The 19,522-nt window shown below is 39.7% G+C and overlaps 3 protein-coding genes across 4 annotated transcripts in view; 2 read left to right on the top strand and 1 right to left on the bottom strand.

Moving 5' to 3' along the window:
* serinc2l (serine incorporator 2, like) overlaps nucleotides 1–5,435 on the bottom strand; it is an 8,391-nt gene extending 2,956 nt beyond the window's left edge. The window contains exons 1-7 of the mRNA XM_019886162.1: nucleotides 5,240–5,435; nucleotides 4,380–4,541; nucleotides 4,079–4,266; nucleotides 2,100–2,179; nucleotides 1,843–1,980; nucleotides 1,575–1,744; nucleotides 1,330–1,432 (exon numbers count right to left, since the gene is read on the bottom strand). Of these exons, the coding sequence (XP_019741721.1) occupies nucleotides 1,330–1,432; nucleotides 1,575–1,744; nucleotides 1,843–1,980; nucleotides 2,100–2,179; nucleotides 4,079–4,266; nucleotides 4,380–4,541; nucleotides 5,240–5,278 (880 nt within the window). The 5' untranslated portion in view covers nucleotides 5,279–5,435. The remainder of the gene's footprint in view (nucleotides 1–1,329; nucleotides 1,433–1,574; nucleotides 1,745–1,842; nucleotides 1,981–2,099; nucleotides 2,180–4,078; nucleotides 4,267–4,379; nucleotides 4,542–5,239) is intronic.
* Nucleotides 5,436–6,491: 1,056 nt separating this feature from the next.
* stmn1b (stathmin 1b) lies at nucleotides 6,492–9,116 on the top strand. Of its 2 annotated transcripts, none has more exons than XM_019886356.1 (7): nucleotides 6,492–6,601; nucleotides 7,255–7,300; nucleotides 7,548–7,720; nucleotides 8,037–8,189; nucleotides 8,273–8,425; nucleotides 8,508–8,699; nucleotides 8,777–9,116. In XM_019886356.1, the coding sequence occupies exons 2-7, from the start codon at nucleotides 7,285–7,287 to the stop codon at nucleotides 8,813–8,815; spliced, it is 726 nt and encodes a 241-aa protein (XP_019741915.1). In that variant the 5' UTR covers nucleotides 6,492–6,601; nucleotides 7,255–7,284; the 3' UTR covers nucleotides 8,816–9,116. The 2 variants fall into 2 exon arrangements, with proteins under 2 accessions (XP_019741915.1, XP_019741917.1); XM_019886358.1 differs by lacking the exon at nucleotides 6,492–6,601 and adding an exon at nucleotides 6,630–6,722.
* Nucleotides 9,117–14,157: 5,041 nt separating this feature from the next.
* paqr7b (progestin and adipoQ receptor family member VII, b) lies at nucleotides 14,158–19,215 on the top strand. Its single transcript, XM_019886355.1, has 2 exons — nucleotides 14,158–14,295; nucleotides 17,993–19,215. Exon 2 carries the CDS (start codon nucleotides 17,999–18,001, stop codon nucleotides 19,055–19,057), a length of 1,059 nt encoding a protein of 352 aa, XP_019741914.1. The 5' UTR covers nucleotides 14,158–14,295; nucleotides 17,993–17,998; the 3' UTR covers nucleotides 19,058–19,215.
* The last annotated feature ends 307 nt before the right edge of the window (nucleotides 19,216–19,522 follow it).

The following is a 19,522-nucleotide window of genomic DNA, read 5'->3' as shown; positions in this document are numbered from 1 at the left end:
TCTCTATCTCTCTATCTAATCACACACACACACACACACACACACACACACACACACACACACACACACACACACAATACTTCTTTATTTATATAGCACTGCAGCTGTAGCTAAGCGCTTTACAGAACATTTAACATGGGCTTTACAGTCAGCTCTAGTTCATGTGGGGATATTAAAGCAGAAGTCAAGCCAAAAAAATGTTCTTTGCAATAATATGTACCGGTACAATGTGCACCCACTAGTCTAAACACCGCGTTCAGATTAATATTGTTTTCATGGAATCAAATATAGCCGAATACACTTCCGTTTTTTCAGCCAACCAAGGAGCCTGACTTTTTATGCAATGCCGCCACCTACTGCCTACCAACTGAAATTATCGACTGTGCCCACGAACATCCGTGACCAAAACCGGAAAAACAGATAAACTGTGACATTCGCAAAAAGCTCATGGGCCCTTTGATGTCAATTTCAGACGGCAAGCAGGTTCTTGTGTAACATCAAATGTCCTTATCCTTGGTTGGCTGTAAACGGGCGGATTAGTCTTCTTAATTCTTACTCCACAAAAGCAATATGCATCACAACCATGTTTAGACTAGTGGGGGCAAAGAACTTACAAATGCAATGTAAAAAAAAAAAAATGAATGGATTTTTGCTTTAACTATTTGCTGTGGCATGACATTAAATTAGACATGTCGGTTTGAACATATTTAAATGGCACAAAAGGAAAGGTGTTTACAGTTACAAATTCCATACTTGGTTTGAAAAACAATGCCACTTTAAAGCAATGATTCTCACCACATTTCAAAAACATGCATGGTAGATTGGTTGAACACTCTTAAATTGTCCCTAGTTGTGATTGTGGGCACGAATGGTTTGTCTTTGTGTGCCCTGCGATTGGCTGGCGACCAGTTCAGGGTATACCCTTACTACTGCCCGAAGACAACTGGGATAGGCTCCAGCGCACCTGCGATCCTCATGAGAAGAACTTCAGATAATGGATGGATGATATTTCATTTTTAGTCCACCGTTCCTTAATATTGAGCTTTGAAATGCACTTTGAATGTGAATTGGAAGTATTTCGTTGTTGTTCTTTTCTTTTTGAAAAATGGGCATGGACTCACTGATTATCCCCAATTTAGAATTTTCCATCAAAGCCAGTGAATCACTTCGGATTTTTTTTTAATTTAGTTTTTGGGGTGGGGGTCAGGGAGGAATGACTACGGTTGAATATCAGAAATCACCAGGAATCCACTGAACTGGATTTATCACTATGGGAACTGTTGCAATAATACTGATCACGAATGACTCGACAAACACTGAATAAGACACCATGAGACTCACTTGGATTGTTGGTCAGTGCGGACCAAGTGACGTACATGGTGTAGAGAGAGATGAGCGAAGCCTGTAGCAGGCCAGAGTAAGGTTGGGCTTCCTGCAAGCATCACAGCATTCATACATTAACATCGTACTTCACGATGTGCAACACCGGGACATTTTAAAAGCCACATTCATTTAATTGTACGGAACACCCGTTTTCCTTAAAGCTGTGTACACCAAGGAAAGCGAGTTGTTACCTGAACTTTGGGCAGGATGGAAACAATAGAGATGATGATACAGAAGATAAGGTTGAGGCTGATGACAATCTTGTGCTCTTTGCAGTCATCCGGTTGCGTGTAGTAAACATAAAACAACACAACAGCGGTGAAAGCCAGGGCGTAATTCAGGAAGGTGAAAGACACCAGGCCTGGGAATCACATGAAGATGCGGGCCGATGAATGTTTACGAAACATTTACAGCGCTTGAGTCATGTTATGGAAGACATCAGATATTAAAATGCTATACCTGCATACCAGCACTTGTTGTCATTATTTTCGGCATTTTCTACCCACGCTTTGTTCCAGGAGTGGGCAAAGTCGATGAGGAGAATGAGTTGAATGATAATGAATAAGAGTGAACCCACTAGTCCAAAATAGTACCACACTGTGAAGCAAAAAAGGAAAGAGACACAGCTGTGACAAATACAACCGAAATAACTACAAAATAAAAATATCAGCCTCTCAAAAGTATGTTGCTACAAAATGAATTAATGTTGTTCGCACCAGTATTGAAGAGCGGATCAGAGATGAAAAAGGCTCCCACTGTAATCCCAACTAGGATCAGAAATTTAAAGAACCAGAAACTGAAAAGAAAACAGTTAAAAACATACATTCAGTACAGCAGATGGATTAAAGTCAATGATGCAAATGCACATCCTGCTCATCTATTTTAAACATTGGATAAAAACCATTTTTCTTCTTTGAAAAAACATGACATGCACACTCGATTCATTACATACCAAGAACAACATAAGGTGTTCGTCAGATTCAAAACATTCAATGCCAGTTTTGTCATTTGCTACATTGTTTTCATTGGGAGTGGCAGAGGGGAGTGTGATGCTCTTTGCCTGAAATCGAAAGCGCTTGAAGAGTGGTAATGAACCACACCGCCAACAGATGGTAGTTGTGCAACATTTTAGATTTGAAATCACTCCTTTTTAACCAACTGTTTATATAGCGGAGGAAAGGTGACTTTTCTGTCATGGCAGCACTTAACAGACTTTCAGTCGGACAATCTGAAGCAAACACTTGAAACCAGAACATTTATGTATATCATTCACAGAGTACGTTATGATAGCTAGCATTAGCATGTATGCACATGTCATAATAGGATCAAAGTATAACGACAATCTTGGGAATATGACAAGGATGACGAGGTGGTTGACGTGAACGGCCACTAATGGCTGACGTGCCTTCCTGGTAAGTAGAATACAATGCTTGTGTATTACTAAATAGATTATTATATCGCAATCAAGAGCCATTTCTATATGTTGGTTTTACTGTTTCACAGAATGAAACCACTGTTCAGATGTTAGTGGTGTCACAAAAGCAAAAATATTAGCATTAAAGTCACTTTTCTGCTTAGGGCAATAATCATTATGTATCGCAATAGTCAGACGCCTAAAAATAACACTGAATGCTTTTGATAAATTGTTCAGTAGAAAAAAATGTAAATCAGGAATCAAACCATGATCCGACATTGTACATGCATGTTGTGGGCAGAGACCACAGCGTGGCATTAGATTTGTGCCACCATTACAAAATTTTGAGCACAAATGTGTTTTTTTGAGCACAACCAAGTGCTTGTCTGTCAGCTTCTCTGAGACGAGGGGTCAACTGTCATGCATGCACTCCAAGAGAATTAGTTCGCTCCACTTCTATTGTATGGACAATATTGAATGAAGGTTAATGGAACTATCCACGATTCTGCTTTGGGGTAGCATCTTCCGCAAATAAGCATTTAGAGTACATTCCAATTTACACACACACAAAAACAAACCCTTTTCAGATTCATTTGTTGGAAAATTAAATTTACTAACAGATATTTTAATATTTCTTTTCGCTTAAAAGTTGTGCTTTATTAAACTTGATCTTAAATATTAAATACATAAAAAAATTATGAGTCGACTGATATGAAAAACTTGAATTGTGAAACATTTTTCATCCATATTGCCCAGTCAAGCAAATTATGTTTAAAAAGGTGTTCAGTTTATACTTATATTGATTAGTTAAATTTCACTTTTCATAGTTGCATTGAACTCTTGTTAAAGGTTAAATATTACCGTAATGTTAAAGTGACCTAAATTAAATTGTCAGACCAATATGAAATACTTACCGTATATCATAATACACTTTTCAGCCATATGGCCCAGCCCAAAGTTCTGTGTGATATTTGTTTACATAAAAAGCTTTGATTTTTCTCTGTATTATGTGAGAAGCGACCTAATTTCGCAAAATACTGCTGATAACTAACAAATGGTAGAATCAAAATTTTTTCGTGGTGAAAGAGCATCTTATTTTTGATTCCTTAATTCGGTTGATTTAATGTAGAAATAATCATAGAACACAATATTCTGTTGGTCTTAAAAAAATTAATGAATAACTCGAAATGCTGTTAAATGGCTGGCACTCTTGAGGTTGTGATGCCCGGAACTATCTGTTAAAGCCATGTGACGTGAGTGGAATACAGCTGCAACCTTTACCCGTTTTGAATAGGCGCACGGGGGTCTTTGCTGGACCTGACGCGAATCATGATGATGAAGAAGAGAAAGAAGAAGCAGGTCATGGCAAAGCAAATGCGATACACGGATTTGTAGCCCACGATGACATCACAGTCAAACTTGTTTTCAAGGCCAAATACAGTGCTTCCACCCTGGCAAAATCCTGGGATCTGAAAAACCCAAAAATCAAATCAACACACTCAATTTCAATGTACAAAATATTCTAATATGGTCAGGAGTATAAATTGAAAGTCAAGAATGATGGCGATGCCACATCTCTCACTTTGCGCAGCTGAGTTTCCATTCCGGGAAGGATCATTATAGCTGACACCAAGGTCCCTAGCAGCAAAAAGAAGCTGAAAACCAGTCGTGTGACAGTGGAGTTATTGGAGGAGGGACAGCAGCCACACAGCAGACATGGTGCTGAGCCACACAAACAAGAAGCCTGCAAGATTGGAGAAGACACCAAGTGGAAGCAGTTTTAGATTTACCTTGACACTTCAGTTTCAATCGTCAAGCAGTAATGCTTAAATAGAAACAATTGTATTAGAACTGAGACACAAGAATGTGCTGATAATTTATGTAAAACCAAGCTCATTTGACTGACAAGATCAATGTAATGAGGAGGAATTTGACTTTAACAAAGATGTCATTTTACAACCACTGAGATCGCCACCTGTTGGCCATTGGTCCGAAGGGCGTTTTACAAACGTTTCTTAATCATTATCGCCGTTCGAGAAAACGGTGGCATTTTTAAACCGTAAACGTGACAAACGTGTGGGGCTCAAATCTTAAATAACATGCTGGGCGAAACAGATATCATAAACGGTTACAAATGAACCCAACCGAATCTTGCATATTATCTACAGTCGACGACATAGCTAGCTTGTGAAGCTAACGTCTTGGAAAACATGAAGTCAGATTTTTTTTTTTTTTTAAAAATATAAAAGTAATCAAGTAACCCACGTTAATGAGCCTGAGAGACGCGTACACATGATGCTTATAACTTGGTGCTCACAGCAGCTACTTGAATGTTAGTCGTTATTCGGTGGGGTCGTCGACTGCTTGTGTTGTTGTGAAGCCTCGACTGAGTTCAGACTAAAACATTCAAGGAAGACGACATAATTGAGCCGAAATACTTACGCAGCTGGCTAAAGAACACAATGCCAAACAGGCTCCCATGATGACATCAAAATGTTGAGATTAGTTGTATCCTCTCGCCGCTTTACGCGTACAGCTGGCTGTCTGAAGACCAAACTGGGTGAATGTCGTTTTTGTTCCTGGAGAATGGCAGACAAGTGATCAGCTAAATGTTGCCCTCTACGGGGCATGAAGATTGAATGACTGGCATCGAATCAATATGACACACATAATTAATATGCTTACAAGTACCTACATAGAGGTAATATTTTCTCTAAAGACAGTACACAAAAATAATCATCCAAACTTATGTAATTAATATACAGGGCCAGTGCCGGTTCTAGCAGGGCCACAGTTGTGAAAGTGCTATATAAATAAAGATGTATTGTATAGAATAAACAAACCACAAAAAAAAAACAAAAACAAACAAAAAAAAACATCTGGATGAGTTCAAACGCAATGTTTAACAAATAACAGAAAGATCCAGAACATAATAAAATATAATATCATACTCACCAGCGATGCTGATTGTAAATGTATTTGTGTATGCGGATCACTATAGACCTGTTAATATCTAACCGAACTTGGTTTGGCTTGCTCTGATGGAAAATTGTCTGAGGAATAGCACTGTGGCTGTCTCAGGATGAATTTGAAATCTGACAGTCCCATGGTTCATAAATATAAAGTTATAGTTTAGCACTACTGATTCTGATGGTCATGCGGATATTTTATTTGACATGGCAGCACAGAGAGACTGATATCTAATTGAACAAAAAATATATATCTCATATATACATGTATTTAGCAGAAGCAGTGTAACCAAGAGACGCTCTTCAAACTAAGACAATCGGTTTAATATAGGACATTAAAATAATTTCATTAAAGAAATATAAGAATTTAGGTTGTAAATCAAAGTTTAATGTAAAGGATTTTGCACTTTCAGCTTTCATCACCTGTTGTCAGGAGTCAAATGTGTTTGTGGACTATGTACACTAATGAATCAAATAATTAATTTCTATTGATAGGGAGGCTGAATCAATTAAGTACTGTGCACCCAATTAAGATCTTTATCATCACCCTTTTACATAGTTTTGTTCCAAAAGGTGATGTAAAAGAGCTGAAGGGTTTAATTTTGTGTATAAAAGTTTAGAAGTGAGTTTTTTCTTGTGACGTCGCTTTAACCGACATTCTTGTTTAGTGTAACGTCAGAGCTCCATCTGATTGGTGGATTTGGACCAATCAACGTCAAGAGCTGCGAAGACGTCATATATCCAACTTTGTGCGGGAGGCTGCTCACTTGGCGGTTGGAATAAAGACAAAACCTTGAAAGCATATCTCCTTCGAGCACCTCAAACACGGGAATAGGTGAGAACGATGCTCTACGTGACCGCTTAAATAAGAATTTCAGATCACTCGCGGATTGTGTAGAGAAGCGCCAAGAGTGTACTAGCAACGATTGCGACTTTTAAAACGAAGTCAACTTCAGGTAATTGAACGGACTGTTGGCATGGCTGCTGGGCACGCGACATGGCGACGATGGAACGTTACACCTGGAGCAAAACGCCACTTTTCATTTGATCGTCTTACTCGATATCGCTCTTACTTTTAGTAGTTTTAAGACTCAAATGTTCACGTTTGTTCGAAACGAGTTTTACTTAAATCTGCTGCTGGCCTCGTGTGTTTTGTATTTGCAACAAGCACCCGTTGTTTATCTCAAACCAAACAGCAAGTTGGTGCAGTGGTGAACGAGAGAGCTACGTATCGACTTGTTCCAACATATATTACAGTTGTAATTTGAGTGGTTTTTCGAACATTGCATTTCCACGTGTCTGTTTGTCGTCATATTAATTAACAACTTAAACTGGGCTGTAGGTACGCAGAGCTTGGGTTCAGCAGGCCACAATTTAACTTCCTTCAACACGAGGTCTTTGTTGTTTGAGGAGGAAAAACTCATGACTGTTGTTTGAGCAGAAAATTGTATATGTCCTGTTTTAATTTCTGTTTATTCTTACCACTAGTGGTTCCATACAGGCTACCTCTCAACTGAAATGGCACACATTGCAGGTGAGTGCAATATAATAGATTATATTGCGCTTTCGTGTGTTTTTTTTTTTTGGGGGGGGGGGGATTACACTTCACAAATGTTTACTTTTGAAAATCTAGAGCAACCTTGAATTATTAATTTGCCCCATCTAAGTTGTACAAAATGAATTTGTGTATTTGCAACAAGATGAATGAAATTTCCCAATGAGTCACCTGTGTATTGCCACCGTAGCTCAAGCAGTCAGCTTTAACACATCTGGTTTTGCAGACATCCAAGTTAAGGAGCTGAACAAGCGTGCGTCAGGTCACGCGTTTGAGCTCATCCTGAGACCCACCTCTCCTGATGCAAAAGTGCAATTTCCACTGTCCCCTGTGAAAAAGAAGGAAACCTCGCTGGATGAGATTCTGAAGAAGTTGGAGGCCGCTGATGAGAGACGCAAGGTATCTACCATATGATTGGTTAGAAAACCTGAATGGACATTTGACTCAATTTATTTGATCAACTGTGGGGAAAATGACCAACTAATTGGAATAATTAAACAGCTGACTTGTTGCTCTAAATTTCTCTGAGGTCCAACAACTTTTTAGTGTATATCGCTGCCTTAGGTCTTTTGGTTAGGTATTTGCAAAAAAAAAAAGTGCTATGTGAGGGTTGTCTGGGTTATGCTGTTCAAATGCGAACACAGGTCAGAACATAACCACCTGCCTTGCCCTTGACAGACTCAGTTGTATCTTCAATCTTGCCCCCTTTTCTCAGAACCACGAGGCTGAATTACTGAAGAACCTGGCGGAGAAAAGAGAGCATGAGAAGCAAGTGATCCAGAGGGCCATAGATGAATGCTGCAACTTCAGCAAGAATACACTGGAAAAGCTCACTCAAAAAATGGTGGCTGCACAAGAGAGACACCGGGTATCTTCACATCACAAATTGGTCAATCAATCAAATACTGGACAAGTTAGTCAAAATTGCATTTTTTTCTTTTTTTTGTCCAGATCCACGAGGCTGAAGTGCTGAAAACCCTTGCAGAGAAAAGGGAGCGTGAGAAGGAGGTGCTCCAGAGAGCCATGGATGAAGGCTGCAACTTCAGCAAGACCACTCAGGAGAAGCTCACTCAGAAGATGCTTGCTGCAGAAGAGCGATACAAGGTACATTCAGAAATAACATGAATCGACTGAAATAACAAATCTCCAACAACCACGGTGAAACGCAGATTTTTGTCTTTGTTAGACCCACGAGGCTGAAGTGCTGAAGCAATTGGCCGAGAAACGAGAGCATGAGAGAGAAGTCCTCCAGAGGGCCATGGATGATTGTTGCAACTTTAGCAAGACAACTCAAGAGAAGCTTAACCAGAAGATGGAGGCAAACAAAGACAATCGTGAAGCGCGATTGGCTGCTCTCGATAAGAAACTCAAGGATAAGGTATGTGCTGGTGATCTTTTAAGTTTTAAATTAAATGAGACACAAAAAGAAATAACTATTTTTTTATTTTTTTAAAGGAAAAGAAGATCGAAGAACTGAGGAAAACAAAGGAATGAATGAAGATGGAAAGAGAATGTATTCCATTCAAGGAAAAGCTTCGTGTTACATTTATTGCAATAGTTGCAGTTTAAGATTTAGTGCCTCTTTTTACGCAACTAGTTCCTGTTGGCAGCTGATTACACTGTTTCTGGTGTTAACTGTGTTTTTCCACTGGTGGCCATTCCAATTGGTATACTGGTCCATATTCAGCACTTCTCATAAATTGTATATTTAAAATTGAAGGTACTGTTCATTTCTTTCTTGAGAGACCTTGTTTGCAATCCTGTACTATTACTAATAAACTGCAGATGACTTAATCATGTTGCACATATTTTTGAGCGTTTCCTGTTGACCTTATGGTTTCACACCGCTGACACCTAGTGACAGAATCCAATAGGCATGGGTGAGGATTTACCTACGATCAAATCTTGTTTACCCCAGGGATTAAAATAGCCCCTGGCTGGCTCGCCATTTATAAAGAGTTAAAACTTCCCGTTTGCCGATGCCACAGTATGTGAAAATTGGTAGAAGACAAAGGTTCTGTGAACCAGCAACGAAAGAGATGCCCAGGTTCAGACTTCCCTTGTTTCTTGAGCGCCAGTCCCCATCTTAAATCAGTTAAATTTTCTATTAAACAACCTTTGGCAGAAAAAAAAAACAAAACAATCTGATCATACCCTTTTCACAGCAACTCTTCCATCTAAATGATTCGTTGTATTTGTGAAGACCAGGGTATATTTAGCTATCACTATGATTGCAGGGACTCAGGATTCTGTACGGCAGATGGAATGGAGTGGGAATAACTGTCATTTCTTGAAAAAACCATGAGGGAGGTCTTTAATAAGAAAATAGTGTTCAGTGAGATTAAAGATATTTAATAAATTAAGAAGACGGCAAAGTTGAAAATAAGTAGATAAAAAAGGAAAATAAATGACAAAATATTTTGTGTGTGTATGTATGTATAGTATCAACTTAAAAAAAAAATAAAAATAAAAATTATATATATATATATATATATATAATTTTATTTTACATTTATAATTCTATCTACATGCAGTTAAAAATCAGATGTAAAGGAGTTGTAAATCCTCAAAATGTAAAAAAAAAAAAAAAAAAAATCCAAAAGTGCAAAAAGTTCTCAAGAACAAAATTATCCTTTGGAGTGGAATAGATAAGTGCGCTGTCCGTCTACTTCCTCAAAATGAATTCACATTTACGACAAGTCCTGCATAAGGATAAAATAGCTACCATGAATGTCTCCCTTCGATGAAACCAGCATTTTTCCCTCCCTGTCGCTAATGCTCAAGTCCAGTGGATAACAAATGATCTCTACCGCTCTGAGTCTCAGAGAGCAAAAAATGAAAAGCTATTATCATGGAATTCAATTCATTTAACCTGATATATTTCATTCTGCCATTAGTCGTGGTGTACCCATGACATAAGTGCTCATTTCCACCCCACAGGTCTTTCCTCTTGCATCATGTCACTGCTCAACATGTCACTACTGTTAAAGAAAAATAATGCATTGGAACACATTAGTTTTGACCAGTATTTTCACTATTCACTCGTTTTCATTTGTATTGTATTGACCATGATCATATTTTTACCAAAAAAAAAAAAACATTTAAAATATTGATTAGGTTGTTTCTGGGATGAAAGAAGATAAATGAAAGTGGAGGCAGAGTCATTGGGCCAAAAAAAATCACACTGAATGATGACAGTTTTGTGATTCTAAGTAACAAAGCTGGAAAATACTCTCTGGTTTCATACAAACAGTAACATGGTACCCTTATTGTAATGTTCTTTCACAGTGAGTATAGTGACAGTTACATGATTTCATGTAACTATAGAGTAGCTTTACCGAGACTCGGCGTGCATTCCTCAGGTTGCTTGGCAGTGATGGAATGGCCTAGTTTTGTCTAGACATGATCATGCGCCCAGCTCTAGTGGTGCTTGTTTTTGTTTTTGTTTTTTTAAACAGTTCATTCAGGATTGCAGAAAGCACATCAACTTTGCTCTTCACATACCCCAGGAAAGAGGTCACAAACTTTTAAATGTGGTGAACTTGTGGGCAACTTGCAGAAGATCGACTCACCTTGTCCAGCATGACCAATCCATCTTGTTTGGCAGGGCTCAGTGAAAAAATCTCTCAACGACCTAACTGTTGACCTCCAACCTGTCAAACAAAACACTGTTGAGTACTTAAATCATGACATGTGCTCACAGGTTTAAGGTGTGTCGACTTGTCATTTGGTATTCCCAGGGCAACTGTAACTGCTTGTTTCGTCTATTATCTGTCTCAAATGCATGTTTCGTCAATGGTTAATGGTGAATTTACCGCTCACATCATATCAGTCAATGTTTCCACAAGGTGTGACTTTCGCATTACGCCCCAATTAAAATTGATGTTATTCTGTCAGAAAATAATATTGGTCATGCTCCCACACATTTATTTTAAATATATAAATTGACTGCAAGGAGACAATGTATATGCAAACAACAAAATACAATATATGAGCTTGTTGACATGGTGGACAATGATAGGGTGGACATTTTTAGCTAATGTAAGCATTTAAATGAGCAAAATGACTTAGTTAGGAACCTAAATGTACTGTTCAACAAATATTTCAATTTTCTGAATGTTTTTTTTATAGTGGCACAGGTTCAACAAATATTTCAATTTTCTGAATGTTTTTTTATAGTGGCACAGTGGTTGACTGGTTTGCACGTCCAGGTTATATTATACAGTCCCCAGTGGGTGACAGTGGTGTTCCGGTCCTTCCTGCTGCGTACCTGTTCCTCATTTGATCATGGACTATTTAAGGACATCACGGATGACACCTGACTGTCGGATAATTCACCTTGCTCATGCAATTTGTTCAAGTGCAGTTTTCGAAACGTTCTCGATATTGCTCCGTATTCTCGTTCTCCATTTTCCGTCAGTAGTTTGCCTGTGTTTATCATTACTCTCGGTTTTGCTATTTTCGTGACTGGGTAATTTTGTCCTTTGGTGACAAGCTATTTTCATTTGTATTTTTCCCTTGCCTTATGCATGTGCTTTTGGGTTTCTCGTTTTCTCCTGGTGTGCGTACCAGCGTCATTATTTGTACTTTGTCATTTTTTTGCTGTAAAATATTTTTGTATACCTTTATCTGCCTTTACATTACATTTGTAGAGTCTGAGTCTGTTCTGGAACCGTAACTATATATATTTTTTATATATATATATATATGTGTGTGTACACACACACACACACACACAGTCAAACACAAAAGTGTAAATGTTTATTCTGTAACTATCCAAACGTAAAGTATTTTGGATTATATTAATGTTGTATGAGGCAACGCATACGGGCATACAATGTAAATATAACCCACAATCGTTTTGTTCGAATGTTTTGATGATTATGATATCAATATCCATGTTCACATAACGTTTGGTGATAATCGGTCAGTTTTTGAACATTAACGTGACATTTGTAATCAAGCTTTCGATTTGCAATGCTGGTTCAACTTTACTGTTTGACAGTCATTCTAGTGTCTTTGCATGAAATAACTTGACTGCCATCATTGATCACTGAAACATTACCAGGCTCCATTCCACTTGCCCCGTTGAATACAGTCACACTGCATGCACTATTTACATGGTTAAGTCACAGTGTCACAAGTCACCCTAAATTCTTAGAAACAATGTCTCCACAATGTTCACAGAAAAAAAACACTTTCCCTGACTTGAGCGAAGACACAATGCACATCTCTGACTGGGACAAACAATAGAGACCTTGTTGTTCATGAATGCCTAACACAAGAATGGCAGATTGATTTGATGACAAAACAAGATCTTTGTGGCATCCAATGTCAAGATCTCTTTAGTTTAGCTACTTTTCAAATTTCAAGTCTTATTAAAACCTCATTTGAAAACTTTAGTGGGCCACATTGTAGTTACTTACGGTTTCCCTGAGCGGGCCATTATGAATTTTGTGAAACGGTAAAAATATTTGATCACCTCCACATATTACATACACAGTGCACAACAAATTGGTGGATAACTAGTTTTGAAATCAGAAGTCAAGAATAATGGTTATGTTAATGTAATAAGTATGGAGTGAGATAATGCTTGCAATATCTCGATGTAATGATTGATTATATTTTGGGGGACAGGAATGTGAGACAATCTGTTTTCGTCAATGGACGCTACAGCTTCGTGTTTGCTTTCAAAACTTAAGCTTGTGACAGACATGTGCACATTTTCAGCATGACGTCTCTGATCCACTGATGAAAGGACACTTTGATCCTCTCCTCTTTCATCTATAACTGCTTCAAACAACAAAGTGTATGCAGGAAAAGTGATTAAGATTGCACGACTGTCTGTGTCTTATGTGTTTTGTTGTGTTATTTTGACTTCAAGATGGCGCCGCGAGAGTGGCTGCCTTTCCAGCAGCTCTTATTTTGTTCTTCTACTTCTTCCTTCTCCTAACTTTGCTGCTGTCAAGTGGGAATTTCTCCATTGTGAGACTATTAAAGTTTTCTTGTCTTAAATTTTAGTTCAGACTTTAGCAAGCATCATGGAAAAGTTGACATGCTTGATTTGCTCTCGCGGGCTACACAAAATGATATGGCAGGCCAGATTTGGCCCCCGGGCCTTGAGTTTGACACCCTTGGACTTGGAAGTTTTAAGGGGACTTTGACAATTTGTAACGGTGGAGTCAAAATCCTTGGTTTTTAATGATTTTGGGAAGATTAAAGAAACCTTTTCTGCCCCCCCCCCCGACTATTACCCACAATGCCAATCCGAAGAACTCTATCTATAGCACAGAAATCTGTGTATTCCCAGTTAAGTCCCCTCCAGCATTTTATTTGATATTCTAAAATATTTTTCGACTTTATTCTTAGCTGTCTCTAGTCACCAGCCAATTGCAAATTAACATGTTCAATTAATCTAAGAAGCACGTTTTTAAATGCAAGATGAAGCCAGAGTATCAACAGAAAACCCACATAAACATGCGGAGAAGATGCATACAGTGGAGTATGTATGCATCTTGGAAGGCTGGAACCTCAGAACTATGAGGCAACCACTCGGTCATCATAAAACCATTGAAGTAAAAATTAATTATGGTCTTTTAACATTACATTAGGTGAGACAATTGATGACTTCTCGTATGATAAAAATGTGTCATCCAAGTGCAACAAATCATGACTGTGGTGAAATGTCCCTATGGTGCGGTGTGTTGATTACCCGGACAACAGCTCTTCATTGGCTGAAATGAAGCATACCGCGAAGAGAGGCCAAGCCGGGTCTTCTGATTGGTTGTAAGAGCCGCCTGTCAGAAGACCTTGACATCCTCTTGGAGTCTGCGCCCTACCGTCAAGCACTGTTACAGCCACGGCCATCCTCCATCCGTGTAATTCGTCGCACAATGTTTTTAATAATTTATCAAGCTGCCCGTCCTTCGTCGCTGGCAAATTCTAAGACTTTGGATTGATTTCACCATCTACAGGTATGTGGGTCGCTTTCACTAGTTCAGATGATAAAAGGAAGATTTCCGCCTCGAGCAGAAAACCCCGCAAGTGAAGGGTTATCTCAGTAATTCCACGCTAAACGCCCTATTGTCGTTGTGTGATGCGCGCGGGGACTGGAATAAAACCTCCCAGTTGTGATAAAGTGTAAATCGCCCCCCTCCAAAAAAAAAAAAAAAAAAAAGGATTTGGAATTCACAGGCGTCTATCAGGTGCACGATTTGTCGGATCGAATGAGTGCAACAGGGCCGCCTCGTTGTACAGCGCAACACTGATGTTTTCATAATTCCTGACTATGATCCACCACGTTTCCTTTAGAAATCAAAGGCGTGCACGTACACAACCTTTGTTAGGAGAAAAGGGTGTGGACGTCGGATGCATATTGTTACGTAATCTTCTCCCATTCACTACTACACGCCCCCCCCCCCCCCACACACACACACACACGTACATACATACACGGGAAATTCACTAGACTTGTCTAACCGGTCTGCTATTCGTAAACAGTTCTTGATTTAATGATATCCCAATTTGCTAACTGTATCACAAAAACTAGTTTTCATCAGTACCACATTCTTTAACGGCACCAAATTTAAAGTCACTATTAGATTTAAGGTGGTTTTTCAGTCTGTTTATTTTAAAAATATGATAATGACGTGTGTGTGTGTGTGTGTGTGTGTACACACACACACACACACACACACACACACACACGTCATATAACGTCAATAGTTAAGTGTAGTAGTATAGTTCCAATCTTAACAATACCCATCTGTAGAGGAAGTTTTGTTAATTTAATGTCTCAGTGTCCCGAGCTCTGGGACACAAGAGATGCCATACAGTGACATTCTTAAAAAGACACTGCTCCCTGCTCAGCCTGAAATATACCTCGAGTGGTCTTGGTGAAGCTGTAGCTCGCGAACAAGCTTCAACTCACTGAGTTCCCATGGAGCCATTAGTAACGGATGCGCTCAGTCAGGGCTGTCATTTGCAACAAGGAAAGATACACGTTAAGCTGCGGTCTCATCTAAATCAGCAGCATTGATTTCTCATCTAAATCAATGGCAAAAATGTATGTAGGTTTTTTTTTTTTTAAACTTCCTGGTGCTACTATTTCAGCACTCTCAAAAACGGGAACGCTCACAACCTGGGGGCCATTGTTGTTCCATGCTGTGGTGCAAGCCTTTCACACTTTGAAAAGTGCTTTATTCTGGCACCGAAAAAGAGTTTAGAACTTTTAGAGACCACATTCTATTAAAATAATTTTGAAAAAAATCAGCAATTAATTTGATTCTTATTCCTCATTTTTTTCGACCTTTAATGTGTCAAGTTCGTGTGAAATGGTTCTGGAAAAAGGGATGGCTCAAATATTTTTACAATGTGGATATTTTATATTTTCTATGAGGTCATGTCGTCTTTTCTTGATTGGCTTTTCTGTAAAAGATACAAAATGTTCTCCAAGTAACCCCCCAAAAGCAGTTTGCTACACAAATAGTAGGATTTCATCACTGTCTTACAGTGTTGTGAAAATGAAATTTGAACACATGGTAAATGCTTAACTGTTGAAACATCTTGTCAGAAATCGTATACACTCACTGATCCAGGTCAAATCGAAGTGTTGCTGCTGTTTTAATCTTATAGTGCCGCTGTTGTGAAAGCACTATATAAATAAAGATGCATTGTCTAAAGAATAATCCCAGCAAAGTGTCTCGGATTCAACAATTCACACTGTCAGAAAACTTCCTTGACTGATGTCACAAATGATTATCTTTCAAATCCAGCCAACAAGTTTCCCCCCTTAATGTAATCTCCGTGGAGTCTGAACACACTTTTCCATCCTCCAGGCTTCTCTGCCTAACATTATGTCCTCTTGGAAGGAATCATCCCAGACCTTCTGTCGTCTTTGGCCCTGCCATTATAGTGTCCTCCATGTCTGAATTGAGAGTCGATAACACTCTTGGGGGGGGATCACACCGAGCCAAGTAGGATGAGGGTGGTTGCCCTTGCATCTTCTTATTCGCTGGGAACGGTCAGATGCTCTGGACATCACGATCAGGTGTGCATTGACATGGTGAAGCATCCTTGAGTTTGCTGAAATTCACCTTGTACATTGAAGGAAAACAAATGCCACAGGATCTCTCTGAAGACGTGCTTCATTGAACATCTGGCACTGTGGGAAGAACTGGCAGCGGCTGAGGCCCCCCACCTGAAAGAATGCCATCAATAGGACTTTGGACTTTGACTTCCTTGCTCTCTTTGGCCTTTTCAATGTTAGCCTATTCCACTGAAGGCTGTGTACTTGAAGTTTATTTTGACTCATCACCAGTCATGACACTCCCTAACAAGTCTGGCCTCATTGGTATCTGCATAGCTCCCTCTGCTCATTGCTTGACAACCAGACACAGAGGATATTGATCGAAAACCAAGTGCAAAAACGTTAGATGGCTACAGGAAACTCACATTTAGTATGAAATTCATCAGTCATGGAACTTTTCGGACACACCTTGCACAGGTCTGACTCACATTATTAGCCTCGATGATGTTTGACAGAATATCTGTCTAGGACGATGTTTTGTGGACAGATGAAAGCAAACTAGGGTCACCATTTCTATAGCAACTTAAAAAAAACAGTTAAGCATAGTTGAGAATAAATACATTATCTCCCTTCGCAGTGAAAGACTTGAATGTATTAAAAACGGTTTTCATAACATCAACTGACTTGTGCAAGAGACTTCAAGGTTGCTTTAAGAAATGCTCGGAGGTAGTTGCCTTTGCCAAAGGATGTGCAGCAAAATGTTGAGCAACAGTTCAGTGTTGCTCTCCAAGGCCACACTTTCCATTTCTTCTTTGATACAACTACAGTAAAAATCATTTAGAAAAGGTTTTATTCCTAAAGAAATCCATCCATCCACGCATTCATTCGCTGTATATTCACAATATTCCGTTTATGCAAATGTGGTACATTTCATTTCAAAAGGCATTGTATAGCTCGTTCACAACATTCAAGGATACCAATAATTTTCTTTCAAAACGATTTGTGCTTCTCGTCATTTCCATAATATTAAAAAAAAAAAAAAAAAAAAAAGATGTGAATGCCTGCTTGCCTGTCTGACCTCCACTGAAAGCTTCCTTCACGCTTCTGTTCTCTGTCAAGCCTGTCAACACAATCTCCTCCTTTCACTGTCTCTGAATCGTGATATTGGAACAAATGGTTGAGGTATTGCATCTGTTATTTGATATTTGCTTTGCAAACGAACATTCTGAAAATATACTTGGAAAATGTAGCGATCTAGCCGAGATGCTTTTCCACATTAAATGTAGCTTAACTTCACTGAAGGTACCTTTAGTTGGGTGGATCTCTAAAAGAAAAAAAAAACATTTTAAAATGTTTTAATTGGACACTTGGGGTATAAATGAAAACTGAATTCTGAAATCTTTGGCTAATAATGCTTCTGTTCAGTGTGCCCAAAACAAATATATAAAATATAGTTCTAGTAAAAATGAAATGCAGGTGCAGTTGTGTCTACGTAATATGATATATATGATTATACATTTCTGGTCTTCACAGTCATGAAGACCTTCTGAGGGAAACCATATAATTCATAATTTAGAGTTTGAATCCCACACACTAAATTTACCGCTGCGCCCTTCCTTTCCCCCTTCTGTCCCCGCTTGTAGTTTGCCATGGCGACGGTGGTGATGGAGCAGATCGGCCGCCTGTTTATCAACGCCCAGCAGCTGCGTCAGATCCCTCAGCTGCTGGAGTCGGCCTTTCCCACACTGCCTTGCACCGTCAAGGTGTCTGACGTTCCCTGGGTGTTCCAAGAGCGTCACATCCTCACTGGCTACAGGCAGCCGGACCATAGCTGGCGCTACTACTTCCTCACCCTCTTCCAAAGGCACAACGAGACCATTAACGTATGGACACACCTGCTGGCCGCCCTGGTCATCTTGGTGAAGTGGCAGGAGATCTCACAGACGGTTGATTTTTTGCGAGACCCTCACGCTCAGCCCCTCTTCATCATCCTCCTCACCGCCTTCACCTACCTCTCCTTTAGCGCACTCGCTCATCTCTTGTCTGCCAAATCTGAGCTGTCTCACTACACCTTCTACTTCCTCGACTACGTGGGGGTGGCCGTCTACCAGTACGGCAGCGCGTTGACGCATTACTACTACGCCATCGAGGAGGCGTGGCATGCCAGAGTGCAAGGGTTCTTTTTACCCGCCGCTGCTTTCTTGGCCTGGCTCACATGCTTTGGCTGCTGCTATGGCAAATACGTCAGTCCCACGCTGCCCAAGATTACGCACAAGCTTTTCCAAGTGGTGCCCTCGGCCTTGGCTTACTGTTTGGACATCAGTCCCGTGGTTCATCGCATCTACACGTGCTACCAGGAAGGCTGCTCTGACCTGGTTGTGGTCTACCACCTCTACCAAGTGCTCTTTTTCCTCATCGGCGCCTACTTTTTTTCCTGCCCTCACCCGGAGAGCTGGTTCCCTGGGAAGTGTGACTTCATCGGGCAGGGCCACCAGATCTTTCACGTGTTTGTCATGTTCAGCACCCTGGTGCAGATCGAAGCTCTGCGGATAGACTTCGGCGAGCGGCGGCCGCTCTACGAGCGACTCCACGGCGATCTCGCTCACGACGCCGTCGCGCTCTTTATCTTCACCACCTGCTGCAGCGCGCTCACCGCTTTTTACGTTCGCAAACGTGTACATGCTTCTCTCCATGAAAAATATGTATAGATGCAATTTTACATTTCAAGTTGCTCTACAAGCAGGGGTGTCAAACTCATTTTTGTCACGGGCCACGTGGTTTAGCACTTGGAATCCATCAACATGTCTGAGCCTTCATGTTTTCATATGTACACTACCGAATCCAGTAAAAAAAAATTGAAATATTTTTTCAATTTATTTTGAAAAGTGGATTGGAACAAAAAATGCTCAGTGTTATTAAAAGTGAAAAGAAGCAACTGTAATATTTTAACAAAAAACATTAAATGATTTGGTGAGCCGTATCTGGCCTGAGTTTGATACCTGAGCTGTACAGTGACCAACAATTTTATTCTCATTTATTATGTTTTAACAGCGACTTTTTTCTTGTTTAATCTGCCAAACTACAGTGAACATTTTACAGCTCGTTTATTAGTGCGCAAGGGGTTAGTTGAATCCCACAGGTGCACTTGTTACACATTTAAAATTTTCTTTTTG

This window comes from Hippocampus comes, unplaced genomic scaffold (assembly GCF_001891065.2).
Source record: "Hippocampus comes isolate QL1 unplaced genomic scaffold, H_comes_QL1_v1.1 scaffold335, whole genome shotgun sequence".
In the NCBI taxonomy this organism is placed as follows: Eukaryota; Metazoa; Chordata; class Actinopteri; order Syngnathiformes; family Syngnathidae; genus Hippocampus; species Hippocampus comes.
Note: the sequence above shows the minus strand (reverse complement) of the source record. Positions and strands in the feature narration are given on the sequence as shown.

Excerpts from the sequence above, each read along its gene's own strand:
- stmn1b (XM_019886356.1), top strand. Across the intron at positions 7,721-8,036 it reads CCGCTGATGAGAGACGCAAG|AACCACGAGGCTGAATTACT; the intron begins GTATCTACCATA and ends CCCTTTTCTCAG. Across the intron at positions 8,700-8,776 it reads ATAAGAAACTCAAGGATAAG|GAAAAGAAGATCGAAGAACT; the intron begins GTATGTGCTGGT and ends ATTTTTTTAAAG.
- paqr7b (XM_019886355.1), top strand. The coding sequence starts at position 17,999 with ATGGCGACGGTGGTGATGGAGCAGATCGGCCGCCTGTTTATCAACGCC.